At 43.0% G+C, this 24,682-nt stretch overlaps 1 protein-coding gene across 1 annotated transcript in view; it reads left to right on the forward strand.

The window, feature by feature from the left end:
• The window catches only part of MYOM3 (myomesin 3), a 188,152-nt gene that overhangs the window by 113,241 nt on the left and 50,229 nt on the right, over positions 1-24,682 (forward strand). Inside the window, exons 17-23 of the mRNA XM_089688775.1 lie at positions 574-695; positions 6,567-6,754; positions 10,844-10,970; positions 12,440-12,618; positions 15,177-15,291; positions 15,528-15,684; positions 20,915-21,021. Coding sequence (XP_089544901.1) covers positions 574-695; positions 6,567-6,754; positions 10,844-10,970; positions 12,440-12,618; positions 15,177-15,291; positions 15,528-15,684; positions 20,915-21,021 — 995 coding nt within the window. The remainder of the gene's footprint in view (positions 1-573; positions 696-6,566; positions 6,755-10,843; positions 10,971-12,439; positions 12,619-15,176; positions 15,292-15,527; positions 15,685-20,914; positions 21,022-24,682) is intronic.

The following is a 24,682-nucleotide window of genomic DNA, read 5'->3' on the forward strand; positions in this document are numbered from 1 at the left end:
AATACACCAGAAATTTAGGTTGGATGCCTTAAAGTGTCTGTGTGCATAAGACCTTAGATACACTTTAATACCTATGTGCAGGTTTACTGTGATTTCTCATCATGGACTGGCAAAGCCTGGACCACTTCAAAAATATAATTTTATTATGTTAATACATGTAATATTCAGTACATGGCTTCCTTTTTTATTTCTCTTGCCTTTATTTATATATAGCTCCATGTTTACATGCAGATTACACTGGTCTGCAATACTGACAGTGACAGAGGTTGGGACAAACTACAATACTAGCAGGGATTTTTACAGCAGTCCCCTTTTATTGCAGTAGTTTGAAAAAAAAAAAAAGGTTGCGATAACTCTTGAAGAACCCCAGCAGCATAATCCGACCCAGCCAATAAAACCTTCTTCCCAAAACAAGCAACTGGCAGCATCTGCCAAAGTCTAAAACATGCCTGTATACAGAATAATGACTATTCGATCTTCCTGAAATCACCATAACTGTGTAGAGATCATTGTGTGGCAATCAATTCCTTCAGGTTTACAATATTCCCTAATTTGTGATCTTATTCTATTCAGGTTTACCGTTCCTGAGTTGCAGACTGGGAAAGACTATGAGTTCTGTGTAAAAGCAGTAAATGAAGTTGGATTGAGTGAACGGTCACCTGTATCAAACCCTCTGAATATAAATGAGGCCATTTGTGAGTATTTAATATAATATTAAGCAGAAGCCTTCCGTTGACTCAGGTATAATTAGATATGGGTTATTCTTAAAGAAAAGTAACATATTTCCATGTGTTATTAAAAGAAGTATGCATATTATACAGTGTAGCGGTTAGTATTTCCAATTTCAGCATTCCATGGAGCTTTCCAATGGATGGCTTCTAAGCATGGAGCTATAAGTAGTATATATTTTCAAATGCATTCAAATTTTGGAGGAAATCTAAATTTGGCAAGAACATACAGAAATGGATCAACTTTTTAATGTTGTAATGATTCCTTGAATTACAAGGTTGCAATTAAATAGACTCATGGGTGGATGATAAAGTCAGTAAAACAATACACATGAAGCTTTACTTAAAGTGGTTGTAAAGACGGATGTTCTTTTACCTTCATGCATTCTATGCTCTCTCTTCTTTCTCTCTCCTCATTGGCTCAGACACAGAGGCAGGAACCATTGGCTCCTGCTGCTGTCAATCACAGCCAGTGGGGGCAGGGCTGAGCAGCGCTCCGTGTGACTAATGCAGGCCATAGATGGGGGGAAAACCGTCCGATTTTTCTTTAAAAAAATGAAAAATCGGTCGCTCAATCAGCCGACGTTACCAGGAACGGTAAAAAAAATTGCCCAATTTTCATCCCATCTACAGCCGGCAAAAAGTGTCCCTGCAGAGAGCTCCGCTATTTCTTTGACAGTTCTTTGACATTTATAGCGGCTACAACATTGTATCTATTTGTATTCATTTTGGATACAGATGTTTTTATTCGGAAACAAATAGATACATTGTTGCAGCCGCTATAAATGTCAAAGCACTGTCAAAGAAATAGCGGAGCTCTCTGCAGGGAGACTTTTTGCTGGACTGGAATTCTTCTTCTTCTTTATCCTCTTCTTCTTCTTCATCCTCTTCTTCTTCTTCTTCCTCTTCTTCTTCTTTTTGTCTTCCTCTTACAGGTCACTGCTCATGCGCAGATTTTTTATCGGTAAAAAGATTGGCCGATTTGCTCATCATTGCCGCGAAAAATGGCCGATTTTTTTCAAACTTTACCGATAAAAAAAATCTGCCAAAATACCGAAAAACGGCCGACCTATTAACCCACTAACGATCCGAAAATCAGCTGATTTTATTTTCGGCCGGAAAATCAGACAATTTTCGACCCATCTATGGCCTGCATTAGGCTCCATGTACACTGCAGCTGATAAACTCACATTTAGGATCTTTTCTGCATTTTTTTCAGCAGCCCCTCAACTGTCCCTAATGTTTTCCTATGTGTCCATGTACAATATGTCGTTTACAGGCAGTTGAGTTTACAGTTGTTTTTTGAATGCAACAAACTTGCATTCAGGAGTAGATTTTATCAGCGTTTCAAACATCAAACGCTTGTAAACATTTGTAAATGCGTGTAAATGCAGCTAAACACTTTTATAAGTGTTTGGAAAATTTTTTTAACTCTTCCATTTCCAGATGCTGTCCAGAGCCTTTTTTCATCATGAAAAATGCATGCGAAGCATTTTCCCGGTACTCAAATGGACCTGGAAAAGAAAATAGAAAATATGTTAGACACTGCTGCAATAATTTCTGCAGAGAAATGAGCTGGAACACATCCAAACACCACAAAAAAAAAGACAGCTAATCTCAACAAATACTGCTCTCTCTGCTTCTGCTCTCTCTATTTCTCTCAAAATGTCTGAAATAGTTAATTTTTTACTGTTTTTCAGTGCATTCTGGACATTTTGGAAGGTCTCCTGAGGTTATCTTTAAAAAACGCTTCTAAATGCAAAAGCTCATAAACGCGCATAAATGCGGTATGCAAACGCGGCTAAACAGACGTTTTTTAACCTACATTTTCCAGCACTCAGCTTTTATTGTTCAGAAGTGTTTTCCAAATGTCCTGTGTACATGGAGCCTAATAGACACCCGGAGCCTGCTCGAGAGCGAGCTTGCAGGTGTGTCACAATAGGAAGTGGCTTCTAATGGTGGCACACTAGAAGTGGCTAGGAGTGCCCAGGGGCAGACTGACAACTCATGGGGCCCCCGGGCAATAGGGGATCATGGGGCCCCTGTGTCCTACCCAAACTCAAAAAAGCCTATGAAAAAGGTACCAGGGGCATCTCATGGGGCTGCCTACTGACCCCGGACCCTCGACAGTGCCCGAGTTTCCAAATGGTCAGTCCGCCCCTGGGAGTGCCAGTGGGGGACCTGAGAAGAAGAGGATCAGGGCTGCTCTGTGCAAAACAATTGCACAGAGCAGACAAGTATGTCATGTTTGTTATTTAAAAAAAATAAAAAATCTACCTTTACAATCACTTCCGTATATATATATATATATATATATATATACTGTATATACACACACCACAAACATGTCATACACATTAGCTTCTTTATTGGCATAAAAATCCTTTTAGAAGAACCATGTCTAAAGAAAAACATGGTGGCTGTTACGGACACCTGCCTGTCATGCTAGTTCACTTGCTTCAATGATCGATCTGGACAGGTATGTGCCTAAGGACTTCTGAATTTCCTGATCTGCATACTTGTTCAGTTTTAGGAACTCATGTCAGATTTATTTTAACCGCTTCACACACAAGAGGGGGGAGATGAAAGGGTTAATGTACAGGTCACATTATGTAGGAGGCTGGGGATGAGGGGGTTAATGTGCAGGATAAGGGACGTGAAGGGTTAATGTACAAGTCACATAGAGAAGCAGGATGAAGATGAGATGTACAAGAAAGGAAGGGATGAAAGGGTCAATTAACAATTCAGCCATCTAGTAAACTCCTTACCATTGAATCTGCTTCTGGTCCTTTCATTCTTGTACAGTAATCTTCATTGATGAAATACTATTTCCTTCTTCCATTGTGATGGGAAGGGGAGGACTCTCGGATGACAACAGCAATACAGTTTGCATTTGTGATTGCTGTAATTGGCTGCTCAGATCAGCTCTGTACATTGTGCCTATAATCTGAGCTGTCCAATAGCAGCTTAGATCATAGTCATTATTGGCCACATCAGCTGCCTGAGCACATCAGAAATGAACATCCACCACTTCACCTTTCTTAAACATACAGTAGTAGTGAAATGGTTAAATGGTTAACAAATGATCGTATGTTTAATGATATAGGCAGAATGTATTGACCTTGGTGGCATATAGTATGTTCTGTTTAAAATGCTGCTTTATAAATAGACACAGCTTCTTATACACAGTCTGTCCAGACACCATGGTCACCTGCTGAGTTGCACCATCTACAGGCAGTTTAACTCTACACAGAAGCTGAATCCAATGCATTTTTATTTCAGTTAATTGTAGAACAGAGGATGTTTTTTTTCAGTGGAAGAAGACCTGAGCCCTGAAAAATACTAACACTGACTTATGGAACATGGATGACACAGGTTAGCTAGCACTGAACTAACTAGCACTAAACAGGAGGGGAGGTGAGAGGGAGAAACCAAATCACAGTAAACAAGTTGTAGTGGTTAAAAACGACCACTAGATGTCATAATACTGCAATGACCACTTTCAGTTCAATATGACACCAAAAAGAAAGTCAATCTAATGTAGCTTCAAGTGATGGTGCGACAACAATGCTGCACTGCCCCTAAACTCAGAGCAGAGTTTTCACAGCATGGTTATCAGCTGAGTCACAAATCTGTAGCTTGTCAGTCAGCAGCTGGGCACACCTAGTCCTGTCCACACTGTCTGGATTGATAGCACTGTTTCCGGGACTGAAACTGTCCCACTGTAAGGTGCAGTGTTCGGATTTCTTCGGAACAATCTAAAAAGAAACAAATCTAAAAAGTGCAATATGTAAACGAATAGTATAAACGCACATCGATAATGAGTGCGTTATAATCTTAAAAAATTTGCACATCAGTTATAGGTGCGTCTTGGACTTACTAATGCAAAAATAATGTATATAATCAAATAGTAATATGCATAATAAACATATAGGTATAGATGCGTAAAAATCTTGAAATGTCCTTAACAAAGAAAGAAAATTCTGATCTCCAGATAACTCAATTAAGTCCCAGTATGCATATAATCCTCAGGTGCATGTGCCGATAAATGTATGAAATGTGCACTCACCAGATGCGCTAATAAAAAGAGCGTTGTATCAAGTATTGTTGATCAGCCACGGGTCCCTTCTAAGGGTAGTGTGGGATGTAGCCTGGGGGTTGATGGTCTTCCTCTAGAGACAAGATTGGAGTAGCCAGTAAAGGTAGTTTGGCCTCTTCCAGGCGCTGGGACATTTGCTGGGGATCGCTAGGGGATTAAGGTGCCCAGTGCAGAGCAAAAGAATAGGGATAATCCCATAGTGTAGTATTTTTCAATGGTACTTTAATGGCAATAAGGAATAAATCCAAAAAACGTACAAATACTGCAGTGTTGGATAGAGGCAATATAGTGACAATTGCACACAAATAAAACTAACCAGCTGGTGTTATTAGGTGGCTGCTGGACCTCCGTGATCCGACGGCTTGACGTCAACGGCTTGCAGGGGCTCCTCCTTGACGCGTTTCGTTCTAAATGTACTTTGTCAAAAGGGGTATGCCTTAAGGATGCCGTCGGATTGTTGAGGTCCAGCGGCCACCTAATAACACCAGCTGGTTAGTTTTATCCGACGGCATCCTTAAGGCATACCCCTTTTGACAAAGTACATTTCTCTCAAAATGTCTGAAATAGTTAATGTTTTACTGTTTTTCTGTGCATTCTGGGCATTTTGGAAGGTCTCCTGAGGTTATGTTTAAAAAACGCTTCTTAACGCAAACGCTCATAAACACGCATAAACGCGGTATGCAAACACGGCCAAGCAGAGGTTTTTTAACCTACGTTTTCCAAAAACAAAAAAAAAGTAAAAGTCCTCCTGCGCTATTATGCGTATCGAGCTAATAAGCAGCTAACATTAAAATGCCACACTCTTGGCACCAATAAGGGATACAATATAATATGAGCGTAGTGCAGCTCTATAAAATATGTGAATAAAGTGAAACAATTTATGTGAAAAACATAAATATAGCACACCAAAAACCACCAAAATAAAACCATACATTCACATGTAGCTAACCCCTTGTGAAAAGGATCCTCAATTGAGGGATCAATAAGTACAATACAGTGCGTATCCTTTGCCGGGAGTAAACTCATGCAACTTGGTGGATTATAACAGGACAAAATATGCGGAAACAACATGGGCAGCCTGGTAGTAAATAAATGTCCATAAAGATGGGAAAAAACACTCTTCATGCAGGTGTAAGAGAATACGTGCCAATCCTCAGTGCCTGGGGTGCCCCCTCACCTTCCTGCCCAGGCCCTCAGGACCAATGAGCCTAATAAGCAACACAGTATTTCTCCAGGCCGGTAAAGGATCTCCTCAGCAGTGGTGGTGGGACTCCCTCCTCCTCTATCGGGTAGGCATCCAATGATAGGTAGTATTGCTGAACAGGTGGTACTCCATACATGTCCCCAGTAAGGCAAAAGATAACTAATATAGTGTAAACCTGTTTATTTCGATATACAATGTAAAACAAATCCTACTCACATAACAGCAGATGTATGTCAGCATTCACACAACACTATGGGTGTACTGCATGTGTGGGTATTGTAATTCGGTGCACCAAGATGGCGCCCGTGCTGGTTCTGACGTCACTACGTTTGCCGATCAGGCCCCTCCTACTGGCGTATCTACGCGTTACGTCACGGTGAACACGTGACTTCCTCAGGATATACGTTTTCCAGCAGTCAGTTTCCATCGTTCAGAAGTGTCCCACGTACATGGAGCCTTAAAGTAATCCAGCTTTGTAATGTCTGCACTGTATGCTTCTATAAGAAATAACTCTTACAATTATTTTCTGTTTTAGACTGTCCATCTGCCCCCTATGATTTTGATCTCTTAGACTGTGGTAAAGATGAAATGACCATATGTTGGAAGGCTCCTAAATTCACAGCAGGAAGGGAAATTCTGGGATATTTTCTGGATCAGCATGATTCTTTGGAGGTGTCATGGCGAGATGTCAGTAATGAACCGATTTCTTCCAGGGTTTATACGGTATGATATCATAGGCAATTACTATTTTGATCCTTAATGTGACCCCAGGGGCGGACTGAGAACTCATGGGGCCCCTGGGCAATAGGGGATCATGAGGCCCGTGTCTTCGCTCACACTCAAATCACGCCCAAAAAAGCCTATGAAAGGTACCAGGGACATCTCATGGGGCCCCCTACTGACCCCAGGCCCTCGGGCAATGCCCGAGTTCCCCAATGGTCAGTCTGCCCCTGTGTGACCCTTAACTTTGGTTTTAAAAACATATATTCAATGATGTTATCTTAACTCAGAAAGCACCCTCTATTGTTCCAGGCTCTCTCCAAATCTCCAAATTCCTTTTTTTATTTGCTGCTGTGATCCAACTTCCTTTAAAGTGTTATTAAACCCACAACAGTAAAATCAGTCTGTATATGCAGTAAAGCATGCTTGTTATACTCACTGTGGAACCTAAGGGGTTAACCCAGGGGTGCATTTACCACAAGGCAAACAAGGCATTTGCCTAGGGCGGCATTTTTCAGGGGTGGCAGCACTGCCGCTCGAAAGAAGGGACGGAAGAAGGGACACACGCGGCATGGGGACCTAGTGGGTTCTGAGAGAGGCTGCGGGTTTCATGATGGTGTATGCACAGCCCGACTCTCGTTTCTGGAGATGTCCAAAGCTGTGAAGGTGAGTGTCTGTCTCTCGCTATGGGGGATGGTGGCTGGTGTTGGGGGGCTGTGGTAGTGAAAGGCTCTGTCTGGTGGGGGGCAGGGGTGTTGTCGGTCAATGTCAGGCTCTCTCTGGGGGCAGTGAGGGGGGAGGGGGGCACCGATTTTTGTGTTACCTAGGGCAGCACAAAACCTAAATACACCACTGGGTTAACCCTCTGCATTAGGTATAAAGACTGTTTGATCCTGTTTTCTCTGCCCCTCCTCTTATTCAAAGGTCCACATCTTATCGCCTGATAAGACAGACTTAACCTGTAGCCCTTCTGCACATGCTTAGTTTAGTATGTATTGCTAGAGAGGTTTTTTTTTTCTTGGGAGAGTGCATGTGATCAGCAGAGAGCCAATCAGCACTCTCCAGACAGAGGTCAAGGGTTTTGCATCCTCCTAGAGCAGAAAGAACTCATCCTACAAGCTTTAACCAGTGCTCTGCTGGACACTGATAGAAGTCACAAGACTGCTGTAACTGCTGATGAAAAAAGGTATTTAGAAATTTATATTTACTAAAATAATTGCATTTCCATGTTCTTTGTACTGTGGGAGACCAGATAGGGAATGCATGGTCCTGGGTTTAGTAACACTTTAAGAGGGTGGCTACATTAATTCTTCATGGTCCCACTGTATGTAGGAAAGTAGCCACCACTGGACTGTGGCCTATGGGATTTGTAGTGTGCATGGTGTAGTGCACAACTAACATGCACTGCTCATTCCACACAAATGGATGTAAGCGTGAACAAGAGAGGTTCAGGAGCTCACAGAGGACTGTACAAGGAAGTAGAAAAATACAGAAAAGAAAAATTTCATGAAAAACACATTACAGGCTCATTAAGTAGTACAAGTGTGTGGATTATTTTTGGAGAATAAGAATATCATTTAGTGTCACGTTAAAAAATAACTAAAGTCAAAACAATTTACTTTTGGATAGCATGGAAATGGATAAGAACCCCTGTCATATTTTTATTGCTGTCTGTATCCCTCGAAAGGAAGATTTCCTCTCTATATTTGTCCTGTTTACTACTATCACCAAAAGCAAAAGTGAAAGAAAAACCCAAATTTTGAGTGGTCACCAGAACAGGAAGAGAGGGAAATCTTCCAAAGGGGACACAGGTTCTAGTGTCCTTGGCAACAACCAGGGGATGCCTTACTTTTAAGCTATTTCCTCTCACCCCTTTTCTTGGCTATGGGACCTCAAGTGAAAGGACATCTCCTCAATGGGTCACAGATGGCAAAAAAAAAAATTGCCAGGAGTTACTTAAATCAAAATGGAAAAAGATTGCCTTTGGTTCTACTAGCATGTTCCACTCAGTTAATTTAAGAGAAGTAGGGCCAAAGCTCATTTTGCCATGTTTCCCCTATGGATCACAGGAGTGCACCTGTTTTCAGCCAACAGAGGGCTAAAGCCTGCTGTCGGCTGATGTCACTGAGCCAGTCCAGGCTCTGGAGAGATTCCGACTTTTCCTTGACCGTCAGCTGGTTCAGCCTCCTGGCAATCCACTGAGAACCTGAGCCAACTACTCCAGCTACTCCTGTCCTCTCCACATGACAGTCATTGGCTCTCTGCAAACTGAAGACTGGGAACTGAGCGATCAGCAGTGTTTGATCACTAGTATCTCAGTCTTAGAGAAGGCATGGGACAGCTACAGCGGGGATCAGTGCTGCAACCATTTAGGTAAGTATAATTGTTTATATTTTAATTATTCCCAACTTCTCTTTTAAATAACGTATGCCAACATAGCTTCTGCATGCTTCTATTCTTCAGATCTGCCATTCAAAAGTCCTACAATTCTGGTCCCATAGCAGTCCATCCGTTGTGCCTAGGTCCTTTATATTTCAAATAGACTTGTACAGGACTTTTTCAAAAGAGAAAGCCAGTGGTAACTGGTGACCTGAAAGGGGAAAGAATTGGCCTTGTAAATGGCAGATCAGAGGTCAGCCATGTTTCTACATTGTCTAAACAAGCCCATTGGGGTTGATTTACTAAAACTGGAGAGTGAAAAACCTGGTGCAGCTCTGCATAGAAGCCAATCAGTTTCCAGGTTTCATTTTGTCAAAGCTTAATTGAACAAACTGAAGTTAGAAGCTGATTGGCTACCATGCACAGCTGCACCAGATTTTGCACTCTCCAGTTTTAGTAAATCAACCCCATTGGGTCATTATCACCTTTAGCTCCAGGCAAATATAGACAAAAATAAAGACACAAATGAATGCAGTTCTGTATTCATTATTACATCCATAATTGTGTTTTTACATGCAAACAGTGTAGGTAAATGAATTTGATTTGGTATCTACCTCTTGCAGTCTCTGTAAATCATAGATTAGACTGGAGGAGGAAGAAGAAGCACAAGGAGACAATCAACTGTGCTGCAGTGCAAGGAGAACGCTAACAGAAGGAGAGTGCAGAGTGACAAGATGAGCTCCTTAGTCTGCTGATTCTTCTTTCAATGCCAACACATGGGGATGGGGTTGAGAAGAAGACCTTTAAGTGTTACTGAACCATGACAAAAAATAAGGTCCTCTTCCCTGCCATGCAGGGTTCTGTTAGGCTGTGTGGCAGAGCTGTGTGAAATTCAGAACCTGACAGAAATATAAATACTTTGCCAGGTAAACTGCTTCAATATATACTGTGTGTATATATATATATATATATGTATATATATACAGTATATATATATATATATATATATATATATATATATACAGTATATATATATATATATATATATATATACAGGTTTTTTTTTTGGAAAGTAACAAACGTGTATACTTACCTGCTGTATGCAATGGTTTTGCACAGAGCAGCCTGGAACCTCCTCTTCTCGGTTCCCCCACAGGCTCTCCTGGCCCCTCGTTCCTGTTGGGTGCCCCTACAGCACGCAGTTTGCTATGGGAGCACCCGCTGTTCCGTGTGTCCATTCATACATGGAGCAGTGGCTTGGCCCCACCCCCTCTATCTTCTCATTGGCTGACTGGCTGTGATTGACAGCAGCGGGAGGCATTTGCTGCCTCAGCCAATGAGGAGGCAGAGACACGGGACAGCCGAGGCTGTTGTTCACATCGATGGATTGCGATGAGGCTCCGGTAAGTATTGAGGGCACTGGGCGTAGAATGCATGAAGGTAAAAAAACCTTGAGCCTTTTCAACTAAGTTTAAATCACTGTAATAATTAGAGATCTTAAGAGAGGTATATCAGCAACCCTGTTATAAATACATTTGCTTTGGTTATTGTTAGTCTTTGGAGAAACTGTATATTGTTTCTTCCATCTGGCAGCCCTTGAAAATAAATAAACCACTGAATCCATTCCCATCCTTACTTGTGTTGTGCTTCTTTCAATGCAAACCCTATTTTTAAAAAATCAGCTGAGTGATTGGGAGCACTTTTTTCTAACAGGTGACAGGCCTAACTGAGGGACATTTTTATGAGTTTCGTGCACGAGCAATAAATATGGCAGGTGTTGGAAAGATGTCAGAGCCAAGTGATCTTTTTAAATGTGAGGAATGGACAATGCCTGAGCCAGGTAAGCCATTAAAATGTTAATTGTAAAGAACTGCTATAAAATGTATGCCTAATGTCTTTAATTGTGAGCAAATTGTAGGCTCTGTCAAATTTGACCCTCTGTCAAATTTCTATTGTTAATTGTGTCCCTGCTGGGGATATTAACCCCTCTGTTTTCTGGTGTCAATTGTCATAAAGATAGAAAGTGAGAGGAAATCCCCAAGCTGTCACCAGAGCCATGATTAAGGGAACATTATCGAATGGGGACACCTGTTTCTATGACAACTCTTTAAGATGGGAATTCCATTGACTTTGGATACATTTGCTTCTATTTCCTGTCGCATATGTGGTGTAGTGGCAGATTTACTTATACATTTTTCTATGATAAAATACACTGACCAGCCATAACTTTATGGCCACCCATCTAATTCTGAGTAGGCCCCTCTTTTGCCATCAAAACAACCCTGACCCATTGAGGCATGGACTCCACTAGACCTCTGAAGCAATGCTGTGACATCTGGCATCAAGATGTCAGTAGCGGATCCTATAAGTACTGTAAATTGCAAGGTGGAGTCTCCAAGGATTGGACTGGTTTTTAAGTACCTCGCATGGATGCTCGATTGGATTGAGATCTGGAGAAATTGGAGGTCAAGTCAACATCTTGTTGTGTTCCTCAAACCATTCTTAATCCAATTTTGCAGTGTGGCAGGCAGCATTAACCTGCTAAAAGAGCACACTGCCTTCAGAGAATGCCGTTTCCATGAAGAGGTGTACTTGGTGAACAGCAATGTTTCGGTAGGTGGTATATGTCAAGTAACATCCACATGAACGATAGGACTCAAGGTTTCTCAGCAAAATATCACACTGCCTCTGCCAGCTTGCCTTCTTCCCATACATCCTGTTGCCATCTCTTTCCACGTAGTCAACACACTCCCACCCTTCATTCTATGCATGAAAGTAAAAAAGCTTCAGTGTGCAGCTCGCCCCTCAGCCCCTGCTAATATTTACCTGAGCCTGATCGTGATCCAGCTCTGTGTACGAAAGAAGCCCCTCTCTCTCAGGTCTGTCAATCACGGACAGTTAGGAGGGAGCGGGGGTTGGGCTGAGCCACGCTGTGTATGTCTTATGGACCTTCGGGGTTAGCTAGGGAGTAAGCACGCATGAGTGCCCACAGTGCAAGCATATTGATCTGGGGGAACTCAGCAGGAGGGAGGGGCCGGGAGCACCAGTGGGGGACCCGAGAAGAGGAGGATCAGGGCTGCTCTGTGCAAAACCATTGCACAGAGCAGGTAAGTATGACATTTTTATCTTTTTAAAAAATTTAACCTTTAATATCAATTTATTATGTTAAATAAGTACAGAATTTTCTCAATAAACACCGTTTTCCAAGATATAAATGGAGTAATAGATTTTTGAATTTGAAGAGTTCCAAAATATCACATCCAGGGCATGTGAGCATTGCCTTTAATAACACAGGTTTTATTTACATAGGTCCCCCTTATGATGTCCGATGCAGAGAAGTACGTGATAGCACATTGATGCTCCTTTGGGAGCCCCCTGTCTATACTGGGAACAGCCCAGTCAATGGCTATATAGTAGAAGTATGTGAGGAGGGCACAAAGGCTTGGAGGAAGATTAATGAGGAGCCCACTTTGGAATCACATATGAGGGTATTGTATACTAAAGCTGCTTATATTTTGCCTTCCCACACCAACATGTTCATTACATTTTTAAATAAATGTTTCCATTTTCATTACATACCTTTTTTAGACCCAGTGATGTCATCACTGTGTTTCTGAGCTTCTCATTGCAATGCAGGCCGATCATAGATGGGAGGGGCTGGTAGGGTACTGTACATATTTTCCCAAGAACATCACAGCATCTTGCCTCAGTACTGCTCTCAAGAACCCTCAGCCTTAAATCAAACATTGCTCTAGCTCTAGGAGGACTTATGCAAGAATGTCTTGATGGGTGGATTTCACAGATGAAAGAACTAAAATCCAAAGAATGAAAGGATGGGCCAGGGACAGTCAGTGGCGTCACTAGGGTTGGTGTCACCCAGGTACGGTAAAACATGGTATCACCCCCCTCCACCAATCATAGTCTCCCCCCCAGTACAGATGCCCCTCCCTTAGTACTGACCTCCCACTCCACTAAGTATAGACCCCCCTTCCTCAGTACAGACCCCCCTCTCCACTAGGTATAGACCCCGCTCCTTCAGTATAGACCCCCCTCTCCACTAAGTATAGACCCCTTCCCCAGTACAGACCCACCTCTCTGCTAAGTACGGACCCCCCTTCCTCAGTACAGACCCCCCTCTCCACTAAGTACATACCCCCTCCCTCAGTACAGACCCCCTCCACTAAGTATAGATGCCCCTTGCTCAGTACAACCGCCCTCCACTAAGAACAGAACCCCCTCCACTAAGTACAGACCCCCATCCCTCAGTATAGTTCCCCCTTCTTCAGTACAGACCCCCCCCTTCACTAAGTACAGACCCTCCCTCCATCAGTATAGGCCCCCTTCCTCAGTACAGACCCCCCCCCCAAGTACAGAACCCCTTCCACTAAGTACAGACCCCCCTCCTCCACTAAGTACAGACTCCCCCTCCCTCAGTATAGTTCCCCTTTCCTCAGTACAGACCCCCCTCTACTAAGTACAAACTCTCCTTCCTCAGTACCGACCCCCCTCCACTAAGTACAGACCCCCCTCCCTCAGTATAGTTCCCCTTTCCTCAGTACAGACCCCCCTTCACTAAGTACAGACTCTCCTTCCTCATTACTAGTACTGCCCCCCCTCCACTAAGTACAGACCCCCCTCCCTCAGTATAGAACCCCCCCACTAAGTACAGACCCCCCTCCCTCAGTACAGACCCCTCCTCCACTAAGTATAGACCCCCCTTCCTCAGTATAGTTACCCCTTCCTAAGTACAGACCCCTCCTTCCTCCACTAAGTACAGACCCCCCCCCAGTACAGAACCCCCTTCTACTAAGTATAGACCCCCCTCAGTATATACCGCCATTCCTCGGTACAGTCCCTCCTTCCTCAGTACAGACCCCCCACTGAGTAAAGACCGCCACCCCTCTCCACTAAGTACAGAGCACCCTCCCTCAGTACAGAGCCCCTCCTTCCTCAGTACAGACTCCCCACTAAGTAAAGACCGCCACCCCTCTCCACTAAGTACAGAGCACCCTCCCTCAGTACAGAGCCCCCCCTTCCTCAGTACAGACACCCTTCTCCCCAATTGTGCTAGTAGGGAGGTCAGATATGTGTGGGGGGGTGCTTTGGGAGGGGAGAGGGCTTGTGTGCTTGGGAAAGGGGGGTCAGATTTCAAATCCAACTCCCACTTCTAGCATAGGTGCTCTCCCCTCCCAAAGTGCCCCCCATCACAGATCCACTTAACCTTTCACCCCCACAATCACTCCTCCGTCTTTTTTAAATTTCCCCCTTCCTGGTTAGTCTGTCCCCCTCCTCTGTCCACCTACAATGTAATCTTAATACAAACAGACCTCAGATCAGCGAGAGACATGTGCAGCAGTGTTCTTCCTCCTCTCTGCTCCTTCTGTGTACATGTAAACAGCCAAGGAGTGGAGGCGGCTGGAGACTCTACTGGGGTGGTGTTAGTGGTGCCCCGGCCAATGGGTGTCACCTCTCCGCACCTCCATAGCGACACCACTGGGGACAGTCATTCTGGAAGGAAAGGGCTGAGTGATGCTGGCTCCTGCCAGCAAAAGTGGCAAGTCCAATCTGACTTGCTGCAACTTCCAATGCACACAGCATGTTCAGTACAGAAGATAAGCTTGTACACATGATGGTGCAGAGACGTCAGTTTTTCTGCACGAGTTCTGTAAGGGCACCAAAAAATTGTTTTCTATGTGCCCCGTTCACACCACAACACTAGTATCATGTATGGATTTTTTCTGCACAGGAATCTGCAACATATATAAACTTACTGAAACGTGCATGAAAACTGACGTAGACTCGTGTCTCTGCCAGTGAAATCTGCACGATTTTTCCATCAGTTTTTCTGCACATATGGTGTGAACAAGGCCTTAAGGTAAGGCTGGAGTTCAGCTTTAAGTAGCTTTAACAGTAAGTATGTCACTGTGAAATAAGTGCTGAGTTACTTTGTGATTTCTTTTTCCTAGTAGAATGTAATAATATTTTTTATAATAGTATCCCAAAATAGAGAGAGTCATATCTGAAATAATATGCATTTCTGATTTAGATCTCTGAGCTGGAAACAGATAAAAGGTACCAGTTCCGTGTCAAGGCTGTTAACACATCTGGGCCTGGGATGCCATCTCTCCCATCTGATCCTGTGTTGCCTGTCACTAAAGAAGGTTTGAACTTTCAAAAATTAATATATATTAAAATAAAAAGTAGTTTTTTTGGCACAAGGTCAATACTGTATTGAATGTACATACTTACGTGTCTCATTATTACTAGCAAGTATCATGTTTGTTTTCAGACCATGCTTGATATGGGTTGTATTGGCTCTAGGTCCTAAGACCAACAGAAGCATGTCTGTTAAGAAAACAGTTTTGTGTTCAAATAAAAAAGTAATGTTTATCCATAGGTACAAATGAAATTGAAGTTGGGGTAGACGAGGAAGGATTTATTTACCTTTCATTTGAAAACCCGGAGCCAGTTGACAATCCACAGTTCCTCTGGTCCAAGGACTACAAGGGAGCTCCAGACTCAGAAAGAACAGAAATTTCTACAGACGGAAATACGTAATTACTGAAATAGTTATTTTACCTTCTGAGTCCATGGACCTGGCTTGAAAAGTTATATAATGTATACTTCCCATAGAGAGAGATCTTATCATTATACTATCATTAATAATTTAAGAATTATGTTCACAGATATTTTTGCATCTCTATTCATTAATAAATTCTCTACCTCTTTGTCCATGTTATATTATCCACTTCCCATAGTCAACCTATGCCTGCTGGATATGCACATCTCATAGTACAGGCATATAGACATTCTGTCTGTATGCACATCTACTGTATATACACTGCAGACAATCCACAACACTTCCATTGTCCAACAAACATATGTTGCTGCACACCACAACATACTTTAAGGCACTACTGTGCATTTTGGTGTGCTGTGTTACAAAAAGAATTGTGCATGCACTTTTTTGGTGTGTTAGTTAGTCCATGAAAATGAATAAAGAGAGGAAATGATAATCAGCACAAATACTGGACCAAGTCTGAAAAGTCTAATAGTTGATAGAAATAGTCCGGGAGACCTGGATAAGGGGGGACCGTATGGCACTAAGGGCAAGCTCCATGCAGTACTGTAGCAGACTCTATGTAGTAAGGAGAGAAGAAGAAGTGCCTCTAAGTGCAGCAGACCACTTTAATATAGCATAAAAGTAGGAACACTCACATGATAGTAGAGTAATACAAGCATGTTGGGTATATGGTGTAGAAACACAGTGTAGAACGGCTGTCACTGGTGCCTAGTACATACGCGTCTCAATGGTAGGGAGCGTAGTAGCAGGAGGGAGACAGATGTGGAGTTGGCCGGCATGCATGTACTCCTCAAGATGGCAGCCCCTCCAACATCGGCGTAGGCGTGATGACGTCAGTGACCAGAATGCAATGTGACACATTTCGGAGCATGCGCTGGCCTCTAGTGGCAGAAGCTTTATCAAGCATGCTTCTGCCACTAGAGGAGTACGTGCATGCTCTGCCATCTACCATTGAGACGCGGACAAACTAGGCACCAGTGACAGCCGTTCTACACAGTGTTTCTACACCATATACCCAACATGCTTGTATTACTCTACTATCATGTGAGTGTTCCTACTTTTATGGTATATTAAAGTGGTCTGCTGCACTTAGAGGCGCTTCTTCTTCTTCTCTCCTTACATGAAAATGAATGGGCTATCTTAGCACATTGTACGTTAACATGCCACAGATGCATGAACCCAGCCCAAAAAGAAGCTATACATAATATTTACTCTATATAGAAGGACTCATATTTACTTGACATGGACATATTTTTTAAAGTGTTTTGCTTTAGTTTTGACTATAATTTATAAATAGATATGCAGAAATAGGATATACATTCCCTTTAGAGTTCATTCACACGGGTACTTTGGCCTATACAGTGTGAGGAGCCGTTTTTTTACCTGTTGCAGGCAGCATTGTGCTGCTACTAAGCAAAGTTGTGCCACCCCTCCATCCCCCTCTGCCCTATCTGCCATTTAGAAAACTCATATTACTGCAATTCCACAATGTATCACATTCTGTGAATGGAGGATGAGCAGCTGAATAATAGGCTCTCCACTGCTCATCACAGAATGTGATGCAATAACAATAATATGACTTCTGTGAATTGTGGAGAGGGCAGAAGGAGGCAAGTAACCGCTGCAGCTAACCTTGACAATGCCAGACATCAGATGTTCTGGGCAGTATCCGACAGTTGTGAAAGAGACACTGCAGAGATGATTTTTGGCACAAGCAGCCTCCTGCAGGTAAATGGATATACAGCATTACACATTACTTATTTGTTTGGTGCTATATCCCCAAAAAATAAAGAGGGGCCCAAAAAATGTATACACACTTCAGCAGTTATGTATGCCCTTTTGTAAAACCCAAATTGAAATATAGCAGCAATGCGTAGTATTCTGTTTCCCCTAAAGATGTCAGTAGTCACACCATTGTCATCATGTGATCATCAGGAGAGAGAGAAAGAAAATGGCGGAGGTACGCTTGACTTTCAAGCAACGCAAGACCATTTTAAATTGGTATTGTAAATTTGAAAATATGTGTGAAGTTCAACAATAATGGCAACATGAGTTTGGAACAGAATCACCAACACGACTAACAATTGCACAAATTTGTGATAAATTCAAAATCAATGGCACAGTGTGTGATGTGCACAAACAAAGATCTGGGAGGTATGGCACAGCAACAAGTTCTGCTTCCTCGGATATGGTGTTTACATGTTCACAGCAAAAGTCTGTCAAACAATGTGCATGTGGGACAGGAATTAGCAGATCAAGCATGCAATATATTCTGAAGAGAACACACTGTAAATTTTTCATCCCAAGACTGCTCCACACCATGAATGAAGATGACCCTGATCGCAAAATGGAGTACTGTGAGTGATTTCAACACAGCAAAAGAGCTATTCCTGTGGACTCTCTAGTCAATGTTGTTCATGCAATAGTTTACTGAAATCAAAAGTGTCTGGATGCTAATGGTGACCACCAGGGGCGGACTGACAACTCATGGGGCCCCCGGGCAATAGGGGATCATGGGGCTCCTGTGTCCTTGCCCAAACTCAAAAAAGCCTATGAAAAAGTTACCAGGGGCATCTCATGGGGCCCCCTACTGACCCTGGGCCCTCGGGCAGTGCCTGAGTTTCCAAATGGACAGTCCACCCCTGGTGACCACTATGAGCACCTAATATGATTGCATCATTTAAACATGACTTCCAGCTACCCTTTGATGTTTATATAAATCTAGTAACAACATCTTTATGCATATATTTTTCATGTTGAAGTATATATACATTTTTGGACCCCTCTGTATACTAAACTTAAGCTTTAATGTGTCCTCACATTTGATAAATAACCCATATATAGTTAGTGCACAGTAGAGACAGTATATAACCCTGGAGTCTTTAATGGAATCTTATGGTCACAGCATACACTTTAATTTTTTAACATTTTAATAGTAATACAAACAATAGTTACAGTTAGTTCCATATATATTTGGACACAGGCACAATTTTAGTTTTTTTCAGGTATTTACCAAAACATATTCAAGCTATAGTTATATAATGGATATGGGTTGAAAGTGCATATTCTCAGGTTTAATTTGAGGGTATGTACATCCAAATTGGAGGAAGGGTTTAGGAATTACAGCTATTAAGAGTAGCCACCCCCCTTTTATTCAAGGGACCAAAAGTAATTGGACAATTGAATATATTTATAAATAAAATGTTAATTTTTTAATATTTTGTTGAGAAACCTTTACTGGCAATGACTGCCTGAAGTATGGAACCCATGGACATTACCAAAGACTGCGTTTCCTCCTTTCTGATGCTTTGCCAGGCTCTAACTGCAGCTATCTTCAGTTGTTCTTTGTTTGTGGGTCTTTCTGCCTTTAGTTTTGCATTCAGCAAGTGAAATGCATGCTCAATTGGGTTGAGATCAAGTGATTGACTCAGCCATTGCAGAATATTCTACTTCTTTTCCTTCAAAAACTCTTGGGTTGCTTTTGCAGTGTGTTTTGGATCATTGTCCATCTGTACTGTGAAGCGCCGTCCAAGCAACTTTGCTGCATTTGGCTGAATCTGGGCTGACAGTATATCTCTAAGCAATGCAGAATTCAGAAATGCTGCTTCTGTCTTCTGTCACATCATCAATATTATTATTATTATTATTATACAGTATTTATATAGCGCCAACAGTTCGATCAGCACTGTACATTACAATGGGGGACAATACATGATACAGTACAATAACAATACAGTGCGAAACACGAGGGGTTCGAAGGCCCTGCTCCTTGGAGCTTACAATGTAGGAGGGAAGGGATAGTGGTACAGGAGGAAAAGCTGTGGGGGATGGAGTGGTAGGAAGAGTGGAGGAGATAGGCAGTTAGCAGAGGGTGGGGTAGGCTTCCCTGAAGAGATGGGTGTTTAGGGTGCGCCTAAAGGTGAGGAGAGTGGGTAATAGTCTGATGGATTGGGGTAGGGAGTTCCAGAGGATGCGCGATGCCCTGGAGAAGTCCTGGAGGTGGGCATGGGAGGAGGAGATCAGGGAACTAGAGAGAAGGAGGTCTTGTGATGAGCGGAGAGTGCGTTTTGGGTGGTATTTGGATATTAGGTCATGATGTAGTTTGGGGCAGAATTATGGACAGATTTGTACGTCAGTGTTAGCAGTTTGAATTTGATCCGTTGGGCAATTGGAAGCCTCCTGGAGAGTGTCCTTCACTTGTCTGGATGTTGTGAATGGGTTTTTCTTTACCATAGAGAGGATCCTGCGATCATCCACCACTGTTGTCTTCCATGGACATCCAGGCCTTTTTATGTTGCAGAGCTCACCAGTGCATTCTTCTTTCCTCAGAATGTACCAAACTGTTTTGGCCATTCCTAATTTTGCTGCTATCTCTCTGATGGATTTGTTTCATTTTTGAAGAGTTACAATGGCAACCCACACCTGGCCATGAAACAGCTTTTGATTCAATTGTCCAATTACTTTTGGTCCCTTGAAAAAGGGGGAATGGCTACTCTTAAGAGCTGTAATTCCTAAACCCTTCCTCCAATTTGGATGTACATACCCTCAAATTAAACCTGACAGTGTGCAATTTCAGCCCATATCCATTATATACAGTAACTATAGCTTGAATATATTTTGGTCAATACATGAAAACACCTGAAAAAAAATTAAAATTGTGCCTGTGTCCAAATATACTGTATATGGACCTAACTGTATATGTGACAATCCCATATAATCGTATTTGAAAAATCTCCTTTCATGTTGTGACGTCAGCTCGCCTGCTGGTCATCTCTTCCCACAACTTCCTGAAGTCCCTGCATACTTTGTATTTCCTCCTCTGCTGTTTACTTTCAGTTTATGTGTTGATTCTGCCTCCTGAAACTTCTCTCAGCACCGCTTTAGTTCAGCAGGCAGGCTCTGTGAAATGTGTGACACAGCAATACCTACTTACAGGGCATAGTGAATACTTGTCACAGAATTCAAGGAAGTAAATGTGTGGGGAGCCTCACAAAGTAAGTTCACAAACTTCAAGATTGTTCAGAATAATAAGAGAAGGCTTGAAAGAATTGATTTATAATGTAGAAAAGAGAATATGGTTTTACATTAGGACTATAGTTACACTTTAATGATGCAACCAAATACTGCTATTTTTTTCTTGTTTTATAAGAACAGTCAAACACCAGTAAGAACATATATCCTTTTGCTGTTTATTGTTATAGGTCCAAACTCATTCTAACAAACCCTTCTGAGGAAGATATAGGCACCTATGCTGTGGAAGTGTCAAATACAGATGGAGTATCTGCTAGTCACACAATAACAAAGGAAGGTATGAAAATATTGAATGCATTCTGTAAAAAACAACTATATCACAATAGAAAAGCACTTTAGCTGAAGCAAAGCTTACAACTGTTTGCCTTTTGGAGGAACAGTCCATTTTTTGGAATCAAATCTTAAAGGAGAAGTATAACCAAAGCTATTTTGGCAATACTTCTCCTTGGGGATCACAGGAGTGCAGTTCATTCAGGAGAGATCCTGCCTTTAAAGTTGGGATCAACCTAGATGCCTAGACCAGCAGCTGTCTCAGCCTCCCAGAGAGCTGCTGATAGCCTGAGCCAGCCACTTCTGCCCCCTCCACAGCCCCTGCCCTCCAGTGAGGGCTGGAGGGGCAGAGCAGAGAGCCTGTGACTGACCCCCGATTCACATATATGCGGCCGTGCGGGGCGCGTTTTGCACGGGCACAAGAGCCCATTCATTTGAATGGACTACTGTGCCCGTGACACGCAGGGAAGAAGTCCCTGCACTTCTTTGGAAAACACAGCCTGCACTGGAACCTCGGTTCCCAGTACAGTTGTGTTTTCCAGTGCGGGCAGCATGCCATTAGAACTAATGGTACCCGTCCGAGTGTCCGCATTGCTCTTTGCAGGTGGTGCGGCCACACGGATTAATATTTAAGTATTAAAGCAGTAGTAAACCACCAGAAAAAAAACTAACAAACAATGTGCTCCTGCAGGTTTAGGTCATAATGTACTAGTATGCACCACATACTAGTACATCATGGCAGACTTACCTTCACATGGAGCCCTCCAGCACAGAGCTGTCATGGCTCCCCGGCACTGCTATCTTTACCCGGTCCTTCTCCTGGATTAGAAGGCTCCAGCCATATGGATGGCCTGTGATGACATCTCATGCGCAGGACCTCTCGGTATGAATGGCCGGAGCCACGATGACGACACATGCGAGGAAGTCCTCAGCTGCAGCACAGGCTCTGAAGGTCCGGCAAGGCTATGTTGTTCCTTCAGGGAGAATATGCAGTGCAAGTTTAGTAGATATTCACAAAAACTACAGGTAAGCCTTATTATAGGCTTATCTGTAGGTACAACTTAAATAAAATACTTTACTGCCACTTTAAAGTATATCTACAGTCAGTGCTTTTTTCTGTTGAACATGCCAGTACCAGGACCGGATCAAGCCTGTCTGATCTGGTGGTATGGTCAGGGACACAGACTGTGAGCAGACCTTTGTTTTATCCTCTTCAGCTAACTTTCCCTGTTTTTCTCCAGCTCACCCCGCTGGCACTGGCTGTGTGTGAGTCACTGACAGTTTGCCACACCGTGTGACATTTGGGTCCCTTCAGAATCCTGGCCAAAAAACCTCCTAGTTAGCAAACGCCATGTCCTGACTTTTTCCTAGGACATGAAAACCATTGGATGCTCACTCCCGGCATTGCAGGAGTGAAAACAATTGGTTTTCGCATCCTGGCAAGGCTGGATGTGCAGGTTGCTAAGAGTTTTTTATACAGGTTTCTGAGGGGACCTAAATGGCCTACAGGCAAAACGATAAAGTTAATGATCAATTTACAAAGCTGCACCGATTTGTAATATCTACTGGGGCCCCTTGACTGCATAAACTGTTTTCTGGAAAAGGTGAACTTTGGGAGCCTTTAAGCAAATTCATGAGACACACTAGTACAGGACACTGACTTCTGCACTGGATGAATTTTTAACTCTCTCCTTGGTGCCACATGGGGGGGGGGGAGAATCCCTCTTCACATCAGAGTCCCCATTCACATTGAAGTGCCCCTTGTTACACAAGAGCCAGTCTTACTATCCTCAGCACCCCCCTCATTTACAAGGCTCTGTGGGAATCCTTACTACCCTCAACACCCAAGGCTCTGGGAGCACAGTCCTGCTATCAGCACCCAAAGTCATCGTGGCTCAGCATTAATTCATCACCACCCACACCCATTGCTAGCTTTTCCTTTTACAACTGAAAACCCCTTTAACACCTTGAACACCTCTCAATCAGTCCTACTCTTTGCACATACACCCTCATTCTTACATTAGTTAGTGATCTTACATAGCCTGTAGGCATTTATGTAGGCACTGCCATTAGCATCTATTTTCTCACAACCTGGTCTTTTTCTTGCAGCCTTTCAAAGCCACCATGGGCATCAGTTTCTGTGCCATAGTAGTTCTAGTGTGTAGGTTAGGTTGCTAAGGACCTTACAAGATGTGGCTGATGGTTTGGGTATGATATATATTGGTGGTGTGGGTACAAGTGGCCATAGATGCATGACAGATAAGGGTACTGTTGTTAGTAAGAATGTCCAGACAAGAATCGTATTGTGGGTAAGGTAGGCCAGAGAGTAGTCAGGTATTGTGGGAAAGGATGGTCAGAGAGACATGGCAAAAGAAGGTAATCCTGAAGGTAAGGGTGGCCAGAGGTGGGTCAGATACAAGTGGTGTGGTTAGAAGGGGGTACTCCTGTATGTAAAGCCAGACAGAGGGGGATCATGTAACAGTGGCCAGAAAGCAATGGCTAAAGAGAGTAAGTAAGGATGGCCAGAGAAGGTTTGAGTACAAGCGGTGCTGTGCATAAGGATGACCATCTAGGTCTGGGGTTTGTATGTAAGGGTGGTGCTGTGGTTAAGAGTGATCACAAAGCTACTGCAGAAGTGGCTGGTGTTGTGGGAAGGGTGGCAGGCTGGAGGGGGTGTGGAAGGTAAGGAATGTAGGTGGGACGTGGCCTTGTATATAATTTAATAATCACCCATAACTGAGGATTTTTGCTCTAATTTCTTTATGCTGATGGTCATGGTCAAGTATTTGTGGTGTTGGAGTGAGGATGGCCATTGAGCCTAGGAAGGTGCTGGTGCAGAGGGCCCTGTCATAGTAAAAACACAAGCTAGCAATACATATATGATGTTATTTCAGAATGTATGTATTTCAGAAGACAGCTCTGCAAATGCAAGATCATTAGTTTGAATCTGGGAGGTAGCAAAGAAATATATCAAAGTCATCATAGGTGTCGGTGTCTGTGCCATTGTAGGTACAGCATGTAGGTTAGGTTGTTGAGGATCTTACCAGTCATGGCTAGAGGTTTGGGTATGACATATATTGGAAAAAATGGCCAGAGGCACAATGGCAGATGAGGGTACAGTTGTGGTTAAGAATGAGCAGAGGGTAATCAGGTGCTGTGGCGGAGAGCGGTCACAGAACAATTGCAATAGAGGATTCTGTTACATCCAAGGGTGGACAGCTGAGAGAGTTGTGCCTTGGATAAGAGTGACAAGCTGGAGGTAGTGTTTTAGGTAAGAGTGGTCAGCTGGGGGTTGTGCTGGGGTTAAGGGCAATCAAATAGCCATGGCAGATGAAGCTGGTGTTGTAAGGGTGGTAAAAAAAACTCCTGCTGTTGGTTGGTACTATGCTGGTGAGCAAGCACCAACAAATGGCTATAAGGGTTGCGACACAGCTATGGCAAAAGAGGGTGGGCTCGAAGCTAAGGATGATGAGGTGGGTTCCGAGGTCAGAGGTACAAGTAGTATTGGGGCACATGAATGCATGAAACAAATAGGTCCTGAACTTTTTAAAAAGTACATGTTCCTCTTGTACACATCCCCATCTGTACACTTTTACATTCATTATTCCACACCTCCTTATTCTGTTAGAATTGCTGTACCCTCACTATTCTACACCTCCTCATTTTGT

The sequence above is a fragment of the Staurois parvus genome, unplaced genomic scaffold (genome assembly GCF_062004578.1).
Source record: "Staurois parvus isolate SC_StPar_1 unplaced genomic scaffold, SC_StPar_1.0 ptg000454l, whole genome shotgun sequence".
Taxonomy (NCBI): domain Eukaryota; kingdom Metazoa; phylum Chordata; class Amphibia; order Anura; family Ranidae; genus Staurois; species Staurois parvus.